Source organism: Oncorhynchus keta, chromosome 3, assembly GCF_023373465.1.
Source record: "Oncorhynchus keta strain PuntledgeMale-10-30-2019 chromosome 3, Oket_V2, whole genome shotgun sequence".
NCBI classification, from domain to species: Eukaryota; Metazoa; Chordata; class Actinopteri; order Salmoniformes; family Salmonidae; genus Oncorhynchus; species Oncorhynchus keta.
The window spans coordinates 32,112,604-32,130,867 of record NC_068423.1 but is presented as its reverse complement, the minus strand read 5'-3'; the positions used below and the strand labels follow the sequence as shown (position 1 = coordinate 32,130,867).

General features: G+C 44.4%; 1 protein-coding gene across 1 annotated transcript in view; it reads right to left on the bottom strand.

Moving 5' to 3' along the window:
* Window positions 1-18,264, bottom strand: part of vit (vitrin) — a 101,436-nt gene that overhangs the window by 7,690 nt on the left and 75,482 nt on the right. The window contains exons 14-20 of the mRNA XM_052497053.1: window positions 17,478-17,546; window positions 16,534-16,596; window positions 13,398-13,445; window positions 12,053-12,100; window positions 6,809-6,877; window positions 6,295-6,442; window positions 3,868-3,971 (exon numbers count right to left, since the gene is read on the bottom strand). Coding sequence (XP_052353013.1) covers window positions 3,868-3,971; window positions 6,295-6,442; window positions 6,809-6,877; window positions 12,053-12,100; window positions 13,398-13,445; window positions 16,534-16,596; window positions 17,478-17,546 — 549 coding nt within the window. The remainder of the gene's footprint in view (window positions 1-3,867; window positions 3,972-6,294; window positions 6,443-6,808; window positions 6,878-12,052; window positions 12,101-13,397; window positions 13,446-16,533; window positions 16,597-17,477; window positions 17,547-18,264) is intronic.

Sequence of the window (18,264 nt, the reverse complement as noted above, 5' to 3'; positions counted from 1 at the left end):
CACTGATCATCCCTAAAGCAAACACCTCATTTGGCCGCCTTTCCAGTTCTCTGCTGCCTGTGACTGGAACGAATTGCAAAAATCGCTGAAGTTGGAGACTTATCTCCCTCACCAACTTCAAACATCTGCTATCTGAGCAGCTAACCAATCGCTGCCGCTGTACATAGTCTATCGGTAAATAGCCCACCCATTTTTACCTACCACATCCCCATACTGTTTTTATTTATTTACTTTTCTGCTCTTTTGCACAGCAATATCTCCACGTGTACATGACCATCTGATCATTTATCACTCCAGTGTTAATCTGCAAAATTGTAATTATTCGCCTACCTTCTCATGCCTTTTGCACACAATGTATATAGACTCCCTTTTTTTCTACTGTGTTATTGACTTGTTAATTGTTTACTCCATGTGTAACTCTGTGTTGTCTGTTCACACTGCTATGCTTTATCTTGGCCAGGTCGCAGTTGTAAATGAGAACTTGTTCTCAACTAGCCTACCTGGTTAAATTAAGGTGAAATAATGTTTTTTTATTTTTAAAACATACTTATGTGTATATATAGCATAGTTTGATAATACAGGAGAGGGCCTTCCTTAGGAGTACTGCAGGGGGCAGCAGAGAGGTGGTTAATATAGACAGACAGACACAGCTGAAGTAGTTTAATATAGGAGGGCCTTCCCTAGGAGTACAGCAGGGGGCAGCAGAGAGGTGGTTAAAACAGACAGATATAAAACACACTATGTTTCTGTAAACACATGCACACAACGGAGTCCGTTAAAATTGAATGTTTTGTTCTAAACTACCTTCCAGTAAGTGTTCTAATCTAAGAAGTGAACACCTGTTTCCGCCTATTTCTTCTATTGAACCCTTTTTTATCCAGGTGAGTTGACTGAGAAGACGTGATATTCCATTTAGAAAGCAGAAGCGGTTGATCATCTTGCATCTCATTGTTGGTCTGTACTCTCTTGGCCAGGGGGTTTCACGTGGAAAAACATAGCAATCTCAATGTGACTTCCTTCTTTGAGTAAAGGACACATAACTACCGAAGACTAGAAACATCTGTGAGCATATTGTGAAGATATGTTGCTGATGAGAACGGAGACGAATGCAGTGGCTAACTGGCACATTGATTAGAGGGGAGGTTATATTCTGTAAACACACACAATCCTATTTGTATCCGACTGCAATGTTTAGCAGAGTCACAAAGACTGCACGGGGCATCAAGTGAAAGGAAACCATCGCTTCCTGACTGTAGTCTGACCCCTGGCCAGTCAGGGCTGGTAGAACCAAATGCCTTTGGTCAGGAGGCCAGGAGTAAAACACTGTTATTTAACACAGTGTCTAGGGTCGGATTTAGATTTAATTGCAGTCTCTCGGGGATGTGAAAATGTGGTAAAGATTTTGTGAAACAAGCGATAATTGTGTCCCTTTTCCCTTTCGCACTTAAGTGTGTGGTCTTGTGGCCATGGTGCCTCCCGGCTGTACACTCGTAGAAAAATGGGTTCCAAAAGGGTTCCAAAATGGGTTCCAAAAGGGATCCAAAAGGGTTCTAAAAGGGATCCAAAAGGGTTCCAAAATGGGTTCCAAAATGGGTTCCAAAAGGGTTCCAAAATGGGTTCCAAAAGGGTTCTAAAAAGATTCTAAAAGGGTTCTTCGGGCATTTTGTTGTTGTTCCCCATAGGATAACCGTTTTTGGTTCCAGGTAGAACCCCTCTACCCAGAACCAAAACAGGTTCTTCAAAGGGTTCTCCTATGGGGACAGTTGAAGAAACCTTTTCAGGTTTTAGATATTTATTACATTGATTTATTCCACCTTTATTTAACCAGGTAGGCTAGTTGAGGACAAGTTCTCATGTACAACTGTGACCTGGCCAAGATAAAGCATAGCAGTGTGACACAGACAACAACACAAACATACAGTCGATAAAACAATAGAACAAGTCTATATAGTGTCTGTGCAAATGATAAGGGAGGTAAGGCAATAAATAGGCCATGGTGGCGAAGTAATTACAATGTAGCATTAACACTGGAGTGAAATTACAATGTAGCAAGTAAACACTGGAATGGTAGATGTGCAGAAGATGAGTGTGCAAGTAGAGATACTGGGGTGCAAAGGAGCAAAATAAATCAAATAACAGTATGGGGATGAGGTATTTGGATGGGCTATTCACAAGATGGGCTATGAGCAGTGATCTGTGAGCTGCTCTGACAGCTGGTGCTTAAAGCTAGCGAGGAAGATATGAGTTTCCAGCTTCAGTGATTTTTGCAGTTTGTTCCAGTCATTGGCAGCAGAGGAGGACTGGGGGAGGAAGCACCTTTCTTTCTAAGAGTGTAGACTAGGTCAGTGGTAGCCCAATTTGTAATTTTATTTTTAGGAACTCAGTCCAGCTTTAAACTTCCTCTTGAAAGTTGTAGGTAGTAGAATACACAAGGCTGGATGTTCCTCGATGTTGGAATACTGTGGAGCCTCTGCCCTCAACTAAATACCTGGTCACCGTGGAGCCTCTGCTCTCTACTAAATACCTGGTCACCGTGGAGCCTCTGCTCTCTACTAAATACCTGGTCACCGTGGAGCCTCTGCTCTCAACTAAATACCTGGTCACCGTGGAGCCTCTGCTCTCTACTAAATACCTGGTCACCGTGGAGCCTCTGCTCTCTACTAAATACCTGGTCACCGTGGAGCCTCTGCTCTCTACTAAATACCTGGTCACCGTGGAGCCTCTGCTCTCTACTAAATACCTGGTCACCGTGGAGCCTCTGCTCTCAACTAAATACCTGGTCACCGTGGAGCCTCTGCTCTCTACTAAATACCTGGTCACCGTGGAGCCTCTGCTCTCTACTAAATACCTGGTCACCGTGGAGCCTCTGCTCTCAACTAAATACCTGGTCACCGTGGAGCCTCTGCTCTCAACTAAATACCTGGTCACTGTGGAGCCTCTGCTCTCAACTAAATACCTGGTCACCGTGGAGCCTCTGCTCTCAACTAAATACCTGGTCACCGTGGAGCCTCTGCTCTCAACTAAATACCTGGTCACCGTGGAGCCTCTGCTCTCAACTAAATACCTGGTCACCGTGGAGCCTCTGCTCTCAACTAAATACCTGGTCACCGTGGAGCCTCTGCTCTCAACTAAATACCTGGTCACCGTGGAGCCTCTGCTCTCAACTAAATACCTGGTCACCGTGGAGCCTCTGCTCTCAACTAAATACCTGGTCACCGTGGAGCCTCTGCTCTCAACTAAATACCTGGTCACCGTGGAGCCTCTGCTCTCAACTAAATACCTGGTCACCGTGGAGCCTCTGCTCTCAACTAAATACCTGGTCACCGTGGAGCCTCTGCTCTCAACTAAATACCTGGTCACCGTGGAGCCTCTGCTCTCAACTAAATACCTGGTCACCGTGGAGCCTCTGCTCTCAACTAAATACCTGGTCACCGTGGAGCCTCTGCTCTCTACTAAATACCTGGTCACCGTGGAGCCTCTGCTCTCAACTAAATACCTGGTCACCGTGGAGCCTCTGCTCTCTACTAAATACCTGGTCACCGTGGAGCCTCTGCTCTCAACTAAATACCTGGTCACCGTGGAGCCTCTGCTCTCAACTAAATACCTGGTCACCGTGGAGCCTCTGCTCTCAACTAAATACCTGGTCACCGTGGAGCCTCTGCTCTCAACTAAATACCTGGTCACTGTGGAGCCTCTGCTCTCAACTAAATACCTGGTCAACTAACTACCTGGTCAACTAAATATCTTATACCTGTTGTTGTTGTTCTGTTGTTCTGTCATTGATTGTTATGACTATTTTCTATATTTTTTAATGATTTTAGTACAATACAGTTTTTATTTATTGAATTGATTTATTCATCAACTCACCCACATTGGACATCCCTCCCTTCTGTGTGATCTTGTCTATGGCAGGTTTCAGCTCTCTGGAGTTAGTGTAGGCCTTCAGACTGAACTCTGTGACCGGATCGTCTCTGTGGCGACAACAACATGCATTTCAGAAAGGAAGGAACGAGAAGAGAAGAAACAGGTTTCAGCTCTCTGGAGTTAGTGTAGGCCTTCAGACTGAAGGCCTACACTAAGACTGGTTAAAATTATTATTTCAATACCTTTCAATAACTTTGCAAGGATAATGGCACTGAGCCTTTTTCTAAAATGTTTTATGAGATTCTAGAACACATTGGGAGGGATCTTAGAGCATTCAGCCATACAGAATCTGATTGGAGAACACATTGGGAGGGATCTTAGAGCATTCAGCCATATAGAATCTGACTGGAGAACACATTGGGAGGGATCTTAGAGCATTCAGCCATACAGAATCTGATTGGAGAACACATTGGGAGGGATCTTAGAGCATTCAGCCATACAGAATCTGATTGGAGAACACATTGGGAGGGATCTTAGAGCATTCAGCCATACAGAATCTGATTGGAGAACACATTGGGAGGGATCTTAGAGCATTCAGCCATACAGAATCTGATTGGAGAACACATTGGGAGGGATCTTAGAGCATTCAACCATACAGAATCTGATTGGAGAACACATTGGGAGGGATCTTAGAGCATTCAACCGTACAGAATCTGATTGGAGAACACATTGGGAGGGATCTTAGAGCATTCAGCCATACAGAATCTGATTGGAGAACACATTGGGAGGGATCTTAGAGCATTCAGCCATACAGAATCTGATTGGAGAACACATTGGGAGGGATCTTAGAGCATTCAGCCATACAGAATCTGATTGGAGAACACATTGGGAGGGATCTTAGAGCATTCAGCCATACAGAATCTGATTGGAGAACACATTGGGAGGGATCTTAGAGCATTCAGCCATACAGAATCTGATTGGAGAACACATTGGGAGGGATCTTAGAGCATTCAACGATACAGAATCTGATTGGAGAACACATCGGGAGGGATCTTAGAGCATTCAGCCATACAGAATCTGATTGGAGAACACATTGGGAGGGATCTTAGAGCATTCAGCCATACAGAATCTGATTGGAGAACACATTGGGAGGGATCTTAGAGCATTCAGCCATACAGAATCTGATTGGAGAACACATTGGGAGGGATCTTAGAGCATTCAGCCATACAGAATCTTCGTCTCTTAATTCAAATGTCAAGCTACGGGTTAGTGGGGTTACTCACCCGTATTGGATCATATATATATTTAGGGGTTACTCACCCGTATTGGATCATATATATATTTAGGGGTTACTCACCCATATTGGATCATATATATATTTAGGGGTTACTCACCCGTATTGGATCATATATATATTTAGGGATTACTCACCCGTATTGGATCATATATATATTTAGGGGTTACTCACCCGTATTGGATCATATATATATTTAGGGATTACTCACCCGTATTGGATCATATATATATTTAGGGGTTACTCACCCGTATTGGATCATATATATATTTAGGGATTACTCACCCGTATTGGATCATATATATATTTAGGGGTTACTCACCCGTATTGGATCATATATATATTTAGGGGTTACTCACCCGTATTGGATCATATATATATTTAGGGGTTACTCACCCATATTGGATCATATATATATTTAGGGGTTACTCACCCGTATTGGATCATATATATATTTAGGGGTTACTCACCCGTATTGGATCATATATATATTTAGGGGTTACTCACCCATATTGGATCATATATATATTTAGGGGTTACTCACCCGTATTGGATCATATATATATTTAGGGGTTACTCACCCATATTGGATCATATATATATTTAGGGGTTACTCACCCGTATTGGATCATATATATATTTAGGGGTTACTCACCCGTATTGGATCATATATATATTTAGGGGTTACTCACCCGTATTGGATCATATATATATTTAGGGGTTACTCACCCGTATTGGATCATATATATATTTAGGGGTTACTCACCCATATTGGATCATATATATATTTAGGGGTTACTCACCCGTATTGGATCATATATATATTTAGGGGTTACTCACCCATATTGGATCATATATATATTTAGGGGTTACTCACCCGTATTGGATCATATATATATTTAGGGGTTACTCACCCGTATTGGATCATATATATATTTAGGGGTTACTCACCCATATTGGATCATATATATATTTAGGGGTTACTCACCCGTATTGGATCATATATATATTTAGGGGTTACTCAACCATATTGGATCATATATATATTTAGGGGTTACTCACCCGTATTGGATCATATATATATTTAGGGGTTACTCACCCATATTGGATCATATATATATTTAGGGGTTACTCACCCGTATTGGATGACGCCCATCATGGGTCCGGCCATGCCCACGTTGATGACCTGTGCCACCTCAGCCAGGAAGTCCTTCTGGATCTTAAAGCGACGCTTCCCAATACTCCAGCTACCGTCCATCAGCCATGCTATGTCAACTTTACAGTCTGCCAATCAATCAATCAATCAATCAATCAATGTGATATCCCAATACTCCAGCTACTGTCCATCAGCCATGCTATGTCAACTTTACAGTCTGCCAATCAATCAATCAATCAATCAATCAATCAATCAATCAATCAATCAATCAGTCAATGTGATATCCCAATACTTGAACTACAGTCCATTAACCATGCTATGTCTACCTTACAATCAATCAATCAATCAATGTGATATCATAGGGCTTATAGTTTATAACACAAACAGCTATCCAGTCTAGTCCCAGTTCTGTTTGTGCTGTCGTGACAACTACTGTGTGTGTGTGTGTGTGTGTGTGTGTGTGTGTGTGTGTGTGTGTGTGTGTGTGAACATACTTGGGTCTCCCTGAGTAACAGGCTCTGGGTCGGCCCGGGGTAGTGAGTCCTGCTCTCTCACACTGAAACCTGATGACAGACAGAAACGAAGATGACAGACAGAACAGAAGATGACAGACAGAACAGAAGATGACAGACCGAAGAGAAGATGACAGACAGAAGAGAAGATGACAGAACAGAAGAGAAGATGACAGACAGAACAGAAGATGACAGACAGAAACGAAGATGACAGACAGAAACGAAGATGACAGACAGAACAGAAGATGACAGAGTACAAGCATGTCAAACATCACATAGAGAAGACAATGCTGTACATAAAGAATGTCATCATGCTTTTACCAACTGAGACATTACAAGATAACAGACCACATCTAAGGATGGATTCATTATATATTTGAGATCTCAACTTCTTGTTCTGGTGAGCCATATATATTTCTGTCTAACCGTTTAGTCGCTATCGTTTTCCAGGCCTGAGTTGTTGGATGCAACGGACTGCAAATGAATTACTTAAAAATCATACAATATGATTTTATGGATTTTTGTTTTAGATTCCGTCTCTCCTACAGTTGAAGTGTACCTATGATAAAAATGACAGACTTGCTTTGTAAGTAGGAAAACCTGCAAAATAAGCAGTGTATCAAATACTTGTTCTCCCCACTGTATATACAACATATTTTAAAGGCACATGTAGCCTACATATCAATGCACAAACTATCTAGATCAAATAGAGGAGAGGCGTTGTGCCGTGAGGTGTTGCTTTATCTGTTTATGAAACCAGGTTTGCTGTTAATTTGAACAATATGAGATGGAAGGAAATTCCACGCAATAAGGGCCCTATATAATACTGTACGCTTTCTGGAATTTGTTCTGGATTTAGGGACTGTGAAAAGACCCCTGGTGGCATGGATGGTGGGATAGGTGTGTGTGTCAGAACTCTGTTTAAGTTGACTATGCAAACAATTAGGGATTTTCAACACATTAATTTTTCTTATAAAAATAAGAAGTGATGCAGTCAGTCTGTCCTCAACTCTTAGCCAAGAGAGACTGGCCTCAATGGTATTTATATCAGCCCTCTGATTACCATGAAGAGCAAGACGTGCCTCTCTGTTGTGGGCCAGCTGCCGCTTAACTAGGTCTTTCCTTGCAGCACTGGACCACACGACTGGACAATAATCAAGATAAGACAAAACTAGAGCCTGTAGAACTTGCTTTTTGGAGTAGAGCATCTCTTTATTACGGCCCAGACCTCTCCCCATCTTTGCAACCATTGAATCTACAGTTGAAGTCAGAAGTTTACATACACTTAGGTTGGAGTCATTAAAACTCGTTTTTCAACCACTACACAAATTTCTTTTTAACAAACTATAGTTTTGGCAAGTCGGTTAGGACATCTACTTTGTGCATGACACAAGTCATTTTTCCAGCAATTGTTTTCAGATTATTTCACTTATAATTCACTGTATCACAATTCCAGTGGGTCAGAAGGTTACATACACTAAGTTGACAGTGCCTTTAAACAGCATGGAAAATTCCAGAAAATTATGTCATGGCTTTAGAAGCTTCTGTGGATGTATGTCAAGGCCTACCTTGAAACTCAGTGCCTCTATGCTTGACATCATGGGAAAATCAGAAGAATTGAGCCAAGACATCAGAAAAACATTTGTAGACCTCCACAAGTCTGGTTCATCCTTGGGAGCAATTTCCAAATGCCTGAAGGTACCACGTACCAGCTGTGGTTGCTGATGCGTATATGGTTGAATCATCAGCATCCATGGACTCACTTTGTTTAATGCCAGTGGCAGGTCATTGGTGAAAATTGAAAAGAGTAGAGGGCCTAGAGAGATGCTCTGTGGTACACCACACGTGACATTTTTGACATTAGAGATGCTTCCATTAAAGAAAACCCTCTGTGTTCTATTAGATAGATAGCTCTGAATGGCAGAGGTTGAAAAGTCATAGCGCATACGTTTTTTTCAACAACAGTTGAATGATATCAAAGGCTGCACTGAAATCTAACAATACAGCTCCCACAATCTTTTTAGGATCAATGTCATTCAACCAATCATCAGTCATGTGTGTCAATGCAGTACATGTTGAGTACCCTTCTCTATCAGCATGCTGAAAGTCTGTTGTTAATTTGTTTACGGAGAAATAGCATTGTATTTGGTCAAGCACCATTTCCAACAGTTTGCTAAGAGCTGGCAGCAAGCTGATAGGTCTGCTGTTAGAACCAGTAAAGGCCTCTTTACCATTCTTGGGTAGCGGGATGACTTTGGCTTCCTTCCAGGCCTGAGGACAAAGACTTTCCTCAAAGCTCAGATTAAAGATATGACAGATAGGAGTGGCTATAGAGTCAGCTACCATCCTCAGTAGCTTTCCATCTAAGTTGTCAATGCCAGGAGGTTTGTCATTGTTCGTCATCAATAACAATAATGTTTCCTCCTCTCCCACATTAACTTTACAAAATGTAAAGTTCCAATGCTTTTCTTTCATTATTAGTTTGTTTATGCATGAATATAATGGCTCACTGTTTCTTGTTGGCATTTCCTGCCTAAATTTGTCTACTTGTCCACAGTTTGTCCACACAATGAAATAATCTATTAAATAATTGACTACATCAAAATGGTTTTGTGAGGAATAAACCATCTGATACAAATCAAAGGATTCTCCCATCTGGACATCTGGAACCAGAGGGTTCATGACAGGGTTCTATGTAGATCACAAATGGACAAAATGAAGAACTCACAAGGGTTCCTTGTGAGAGGTTTCTAATGACAGGAACAAATGACAGAATGTTTTAACAATCTGTATTACACCCCAAAGATCCAGTGGCAAAGCAGGAAGTTCCAGCCACTGATAAATTACTAGTCAGGTAAACTACTAGTCAGGTAAAACTAGTAGTCAGGTAAAACTACTAGTCAGGTAAAACTAGTAGTCAGGTAAAACTACTAGTCAGGTAAACTACTAGTCAGGTAAAACTAGTAGTCAGGTAAAACTAGTAGTCAGGTAAAACTAGTAGTCAGGTAAAACTACTAGTCAGGTAAACTACTAGTCAGGTAAAGCTACTAGTCAGGTAAACTACTAGTCAGGTAAAACTACTAGTCAGGTAAAACTACTAGTCAGGTAAACTACTAGTCAGGTAAACTACTAGTCAGGTAAAACTAGTAGTCAGGTAAAACTAGTAGTCAGGTAAAACTAGTAGTCAGGTAAAACTACTAGTCAGGTAAACTACTAGTCAGGTAAAGCTACTAGTCAGGTAAACTACTAGTCAGGTAAAACTACTAGTCAGGTAAAACTACTAGTCAGGTAAACTACTAGTCAGGTAAAGCTACTAGTCAGGTAAAACTACTAGTCAGGTAAACTACTAGTCAGGTAAAACTACTAGTCAGGTAAAGCTACTAGTCAGGTAAAACTACTAGTCAGGTAAAACTACTAGTCAGGTAAAACTACTAGTCAGGTAAAGCTACTAGTCAGGTAAAACTACTAGTCAGGTAAAGCTACTAGTCAGGTAAAACTACTAGTCAGGTAAAGCTACTAGTCAGGTAAAGCTACTAGTCAGGTAAACTACTAGTCAGGTAAACCTACTAGTCAGGTAAACTACTAGTCAGGTAAACCTACTAGTCAGGTAAAGCTACTAGTCAGGTAAAACTACTAGTCAGGTAAAGCTACTAGTCGGGTAAACCTACTAGTCAGGTAAACTACTAGTCAGGTAAAACTACTAGTCAGGTAAAGCTACTAGTCAGGTAGAACTACTAGTCAGGTAAAGCTACTAGTCAGGTAAAGCTACTAGTCAGGTAAAACTACTAGTCAGGTAAAGCTACTAGTCAGGTAAAACTACTAGTCAGGTAAAGCTACTAGTCAGGTAAAGCTACTAGTCAGGTAAAGCTACTAGTCAGGTAAAGCTACTAGTCAGGTAAAACTACTAGTCAGGTAAAACTACTAGTCAGTGATACATTGGCACACTGCTTCGAAGTTACCTGCTTAGTGATTTCGACGCATGCCTCGGAACTTCGGTATTAAACGTAACATGGTGGTTACGAGTAACACAGTTACCAGTGAAAACACAACGAAGGCTAGTCGGCCAGCAGAACCAGCTAGACCATGCTGGTCAGCCAGCATAACCAGCTAGACCATGCTGGTCAGCCAGCATAACCAGCTAGACCATGCTGGTCAGACCAGCATAACCAGCTAGACCATGCTGGTCAGCCAGCATAACCAGCTAGACCATGCTGGTCAGACCAGCATAACCAGCTAGACCATGCTGGTCAGCCAGCATAACCAGCTAGACCATGCTGGTCAGACCAGCATAACCAGCTAGACCATGCTGGTCAGCCAGCATAACCAGCTAGACCATGCTGGTCAGACCAGCATAACCAGCTAGACCATGCTGGTGAGCCAGCATAACCAGCTAGACCATGCTGGTCAGCCAGCATAACCAGCTAGACCATGCTGGTCAGACCAGCAGAACCAGCTAGACCATGCTTGTCAGACCAGCAGAACCAGCTAGACCATGCTGGTCGGCCAGCAGAACCAGCTAGACCATGCTGGTCAACCAGCATAACCAGCTAGACCATGCTGGTCAGCCAGCATAACCAGCTAGACCATGCTGGTCAGACCAGCATAACCAGCTAGACCATGCTGGTCAGACCAGCATAACCAGCTAGACCATGCTGGTCAGACCAGCATAACCAGCTAGACCATGCTGGTCAGCCAGCATAACCAGCTAGACCATGCTGGTCAGACCAGCATAACCAGCTAGATCATGCTGGTCAGCCAGCATAACCAGCTAGACCATGCTGGTCAGACCAGCATAACCAGCTAGACCATGCTGGTCAGCCAGCATAACCAGCTAGACCATGCTGGTCAGACCAGCATAACCAGCTAGACCATGCTGGTGAGCCAGCATAACCAGCTAGACCATGCTGGTCAGCCAGCATAACCAGCTAGACCATGCTGGTCAGACCAGCATAACCAGCTAGACCATGCTGGTCAGTCAGCATAACCAGCTAGACCATGCTGGTCAGACCAGCATAACCAGCTAGACCATGCTGGTCAGCCAGCATAACCAGCTAGACCATGCTGGTCAGCCAGCATAACCAGCTAGACCATGCTGGTCAGCCAGCTTAACCAGCTAGACCATGCTGGTCGGATAAAGTTGACCAGCACTGACCAGCACCGACCAGCTTGAAATGTATGCTGGTCTATGCTGGGGGTTTTAAGCTAGGAGGTGCTGTATTATCTCACCTGAATCAAAAGGGTTCACTTCTGGTTTCCAGGAGTCCACTGGTCCCACTGTGTGGAGGATTTTAAACAAGCTGAGCGTTAGCAAGGTCAAAGGCATAGCATAGCACTCACCCTTCTCAGGATATACTGTGTGTATAACACTTCATAACAATCAGGACAATATCTGGGACTGTTATCTGGGACTGTTATCTGGGACTGTTATCTGGGACTGTTATCTGGGACTGTTATCTGGGACTGTTATCTGGGACTGTTATCTGGGACTGTTATGACATATTATCACAATGGAAAGGCAAAGCAGCAGTCTACAGTGTGGCTTAGTCTCGTCCCCAGGCTCAATACTAGCTAACCCTGACCCAGTTTAGTGTAGTCTCGTCCCCAGGCTCAATACTAGCTAACCCTGACCCAGTTTAGTGTAGTCTCGTCCCCAGGCTCAATACTAGCTAACCCTGACCCAGTTTAGTGTAGTCTCGTCCCCAGGCTCAATACTAGCTAACCCTGACCCAGTTTAGTGTAGTCTCGTCCCCAGGCTCAATACTAGCTAACCCTGACCCAGTTTAGTGTAGTCTCGTCCCCAGGCTCAATACTAGCTAACCCTGACCCAGTTTAGTGTAGTCTCGTCCCCAAGCTCAATACTAGCTAAACCTGACCCAGTTTAGTGTACCCTCGTCCCCAGGCTCAATACTAGCTAACCCTAACCCACTTTAGTGTACCCTCGTCCCCAGGCTCAATACTAGCTAAACCTGACCCAGTTTAGTGTACTCTCGTCCCCAGGCTCAATACTAGCTAACCCTAACCCACTTTAGTGTACCCTCGTCCCCAGGCTCAATACTAGCTAACCCTAACCCACTTTAGTGTACCCTCGTCCCCAGGCTCAATACTAGCTAACCCTAACCCACTTTAGTGTACCCTCGTGCCCAGGCTCAATACTAACTGGCGGTGGACAACATTATGATTAGTACAACTAAAAATGGCAAACTTGAAACTTTAATGGCTACCGACCTCTAGAGTGGTGAATCTTTAAGAGCTACCCACCTAGAGCTACCCACCTCTAGAGTGGTGAATCTTTAAGAGCTACCCACCTAGAGCTACCCACCTCGAGTGTGGTGAAATTTAAGAGCTACCCACCTCTAGAGTGGTGAATCTTTAAGAGCTACCCACCTAGAGCTACCCACCTCGAGTGTGGTGAATCTTTAAGAGCTACCCACCTCTAGAGTGGTGAAATTTAAGAGCTACCCACCTAGAGCTACCCACCTAGAGCTACCCACCTCTAGAGTGGTGAAACTTTAAGAGCTACCCACCTAGAGCTACCCACCTGTAGTGTTTTGAATCTTTAAGAGCTACCCACCTCTAGTGTGAGTTGTGTCTTGTGGCTCGGGGTCTGTGGACTGGGGTGCTGGAAGATACAGACAGAGAATATAGATTCGTCATTGATCCAAAAAGGTGACCATTTTTCATTCAGCCAAATGTTTGGATGTGTGTAGTAGTATTTTCTGTTGGATGAGTTTGAAAAGCCTCATCCTGCAGGTCTCAGTCCTGTCGGTCTCATCCCCTGTCGGTCTCAGTCCTGTCGGTCCCTGTCGGTCTCAGCCCTGCAGGTCTCAGTCCTGTCGGTCTCAGTCCTGTCGGTCTCATCCTTGTCGGTCTCATCCCTGCCGGTCTCAGCCCTGCCGGTCTCAGCCCTGTCGGTCTCAGCCCTGCAAGTCTCAGTCCTGTCGGTCTTATCCCCTGTCTGTCTCAGCCCTGTCTGTCTCAGCCCTGTCTGTCTCAGCCCTGTCGGTCTCAGCCCTGTCGGTCTCATCCCTGTCGGTCTCAGCCCTGCAGGTCTCAGTCCTGTCGGTCTCATCCCTGTCGGTCTCATCCCTGTCGGTCTCATCCCTGTCGGTCTCATGCCTGTCTCATCTCAGTCCTGTCGGTCTCATCCCTGTCGGTCTCAGTCCTGTCGGTCTCAGTCCTGTCAGTCTCAGTCCTGTCGGCTCAATCCTGTCAGTCTCAGCCCTGTCTGTCTCATCCCTGTCTGTCTCATCCCTGTCTGTCTCATCCCTGTCTGTCTCAGCCCTGTCGGTCTCAGCCCTGTCGGTCTCATCCCCTGTCGGTCTCAGTCCTGTCGGTCTCAGCCCTGTCGGTCTCAGCCCTGTCGGTCTCAGCCCTGTCTGTCTCAGCCCTGTCGGTCTCAGCCCTGTCGGTCTCAGCCCTGTCGGTCTCATCCCTGTCGGTCTCATCCCTGTCGATCTCAGCCATGTCGGTCTCATCCCTGTCTGTCTCAGCCCTGTCGGTCTCATCCCTGTCTGTCTCAGCCCTGTCGGTCTCATCCCTGTCGGTCTCATCCCTGTCGGTCTCAGCCATGTCGGTCTCATCCCTGTCTGTCTCAGCCCTGTCTGTCTCATCCCTGTCGGTCTCAGCCCTGTCGATCTCAGCCCTGTCTGTCTCAGCCCTGTCTGTCTCAGCCCTGTCTGTCTCAGCCCTGTCTGTCTCATCCCTGTCGGTCTCAGCCCTGTCGATCTCAGCCATGTCGGTCTCATCCCTGTCTGTCTCAGCCCTGTCGGTCTCATCCCTGTCTGTCTCAGCCCTGTCGGTCTCATCCCTGTCGGTCTCATCCCTGTCGATCTCAGCCATGTCGGTCTCATCCCTGTCTGTCTCAGCCCTGTCTGTCTCATCCCTGTCGGTCTCAGCCCTGTCGATCTCAGCCCTGTCTGTCTCAGCCCTGTCTGTCTCAGCCCTGTCTGTCTCAGCCCTGTCTGTCTCATCCCTGTCTGTCTCAGCCCTGTCTGTCTCATCCCTGTCGGTCTCAGCCCTGTCGATCTCAGCCCTGTCTGTCTCAGCCCTGTCTGTCTCAGCCCTGTCGATCTCAGCCCTGTCTGTCTCAGCCCTGTCTGTCTCAGAAACCAGCTCTTCATTTAAGATGTAGATGCCTTCAACAGTTTCACCAAACCTAACCCTTACCCTAACCCAAAACTAACCCCAACCCCAACCCCAACATTTTCACCAACCCTAACCCCAACCCCCCCCCTAACCCTAACCCTAACCCCCCCTAACCCTAACTCCAACATTTTCACCAACCCTAACCGCAACCCTAACCCTAACCTTAACCCCTACCCCAACTCTAAACCCAACCCCAACCCTAACTCCAACATTTTCACCAACCCTAACCCTAACCCCTACCCCAACTCTAAACCCAACCCCAACCCTAACTCCAACATTTTCACCAACCCTAACCCTAACCCCCACCCTGATAGAACTAACCCCAACCCTAACCCCCACCCTGATAGAACTCACCACAACCCCAACGCTAACCCTATAGAACAGATGGGTCCAGGCACTATAATCTGCATCTCAATGTCCTGATCTGTAGATGCCAGTTGAGCTTGTGTCTTGTCGTGGGTCCGTAAAGAGCTTGGTTTGGTCTGTGTATTGGTGTGTCTTGTCCTGGGTCCGTAAAGAGCTTGGTTTGGTCTGTGTATTGGTGTGTCTTGTCGTGGGTCCGTAAAGAGCTTGGTTTGGTCTGTGTATTGGTGTGTCTTGTCGTGGGTCCGTAAAGAGCTTGGTTTGGTCTGTGTATTGGTGTGTCTTGTCGTGGGTCCGTAAAGAGCTTGGTTTGGTCTGTGTATTGGTGTGTCTTGTCGTGGGTCCGTAAAGAGCTTGGTTTGGTCTGTGTATTGGTGTGTCTTGTCGTGGGTCCGTAAAGAGCTTGGTTTGGTCTGTGCATTGGTGTGTCTTGTCGTGGGTCCGTAAAGAGCTTGGTTTGGTCTGTGTATTGGTGTGTCTTGTCGTGGGTCCGTAAAGAGCTTGGTTTGGTCTGTGTATTGGTGTGTCTTGTCGTGGGTCCGTAAAGAGCTTGGTTTGGTCTGTGTATTGGTGTGTCTTGTCGTGGGTCCGTAAAGAGCTTGGTTTGGTCTGTGTATTGGTGTGTCTTGTCGTGGGTCCGTAAAGAGCTTGGTTTGGTCTGTGTATTGGTGTGTCTTGTCGTGGGTCCGTAAAGAGCTTGGTTTGGTCTGTGTATTGGTGTGTCTTGTCGTGGGTCCGTAAAGAGCTTGGTTTGGTCTGTGCATTGGTGTGTCTTGTCGTGGGTCCGTAAAGAGCTTGGTTTGGTCTGTGTATTGGTGTGTCTTGGTAGGAGTACTGCGATGCACCAAAGCAAACCTTTAGAAAACACCCGAACCACACGGTGATGGACAATTCTTGTTTTACAAAATCAAACTTCACGAGCAAAATAAAGTGAATTGACTTAAAACAAGGTTTGATCCCAAAAATAAAGATTTTGATCAGCCACACCATACAGTATGTGATTGACTCATATTATATGTATGAACACAATCAAATCTTTATCTTTCAATGTATATAGGGTTGCACATTTCCAGTTAATTTTCCCAAAATTCCCAGGTTTTCCAGAAATCTCGGTTGGATGTTAAACGGAATCAGAAATGTCAAATTCCAACCAACGATTAAAAAAATAAAAATAAACATAAAATGAAAAAGAAACTTACGGTACTGTCCAAAGTTATAATACCAGCGTTCATACTCGGAGATATCAGGCCTGGGGTCGCGGGCTACACAGGAAAGGGTTTTTACATTACGTTAACTATGATGTTAGTATCACCACCGCGGGCATCATACTGGCTCAGGATGCACACATTTACATGCTTATGATTGGTCAGATCTGTGGCTAAACCAATCACAGACCAGGAAAAGAGAAGAACCTTTTAACCTGGGTCATGTTCATTAGGGCGCACCGTAGCAAAACAAATATAAGGGTTTCTTAATGGACAAGGGCAGGTTGTCCCTCCTTGTTTCAGTCCATTTATCTAAGCTTTGGTGCCTAGTGAATGTGACCCAGACTTATTCCCATATGTCTAGACTCTATGCCCTTAATGTAAACCATGCCACACGTCCTTCATATACCAGCGTTCTCATGTGGTAGACACATGGCATCTGGAGAGATATTGGCATGGAATATACTTACAGTGGAATCATAGTAAACTCATGCTCTACATGACACCTGAGTATATCAGTCAACATACCAGTATGGATTGATCTTTACATGCTACGTACACTGATATGAACAGATGTAGATATGTAGTCCCTGGTCCCTACACACAAGTTGTACAACGTATTGTAACGGTTGTGACACACAACAGAGAGTTTTTTTTTTTTTTTGTGGCACAAAAGTAATTACACAAGCACGGTGGAGAAAAGCACTCAGTGGTTGTTTAAACATTTTCTACACTCTGTCGTATCACAACCATATAAATTGTATCACAACCATTGAGTTAAATGTGTCGTATGCATCAGTTGTACAACCTGAGTGTGTTATGGTGCCCTCTGCGGTGCAGTACCGCGCTGCTCTGATAGGGGGCAGTAGAGGACGCCTGTGTTGTTGTACTGCAGTACTGCCTGCTGTGACTGCTGAGGTGGTGGTTACCTGACTTACCTGTCATCTCTGGCGCTGTCTCCGCCTCGCTCCATGTGTAGCCTGAATCTGGAGCTGCTTGACTTACGTCTGAATGTACAGCAGAGAGGGAAGACATATTAGTAAAAGACGCTTGATAAGAGTCGGGCTTAGTTCCATTTCAGTTCTGAATTACAAGAGTCGGGCTTAGTTCCATTTCAGTTCTGAATTCCAAGAGTCGGGCTTAGTTCCATTTCAGTTTTGAATTACAAGAGTCGGGCTTAGTTCCATTTCAGTTCTGAATTCCAAGAGTCGGGCTTAGTTCCATTTCAGTTCTGAATTCCAAGAGTCGGGCTTAGTTCCATTTCAGTTATATTTGAAATACATTGGACCCAGGACACTTGTAGACAATTGACATGTATTGAAATGGATCTTGACCACTACTCTGGTGTACACTACCAGTCAAAAGTTTGGACACAGTTACTCATTCCAGGGTTTTACTTTATTTGTTACTATTTCTTACATTGTAGAATAAGAGTAAAGACATCAAAACGATGAAATAACGTATATTGAATCATGTAGTAACCAAAGAAGTGTTAAATAAATCAAAATATATTTTATATTTGAGATTCTTCAAAATGTTAACCCTTTGCCTTGATGACAGCTTTACACACTCTTGGTATTCTCTCAACCAGCTTCATGAGGTATTCACCTGGAATGGATTTAAATTAACAGGTGTGTGCCTTGTTAAGTTAATTTGTTGAATTTCTTTCCTTCTTAATGCATTTGAGCCAATCAGCTGTGTTGTGACAAGGTAAGGGGGTGGCGA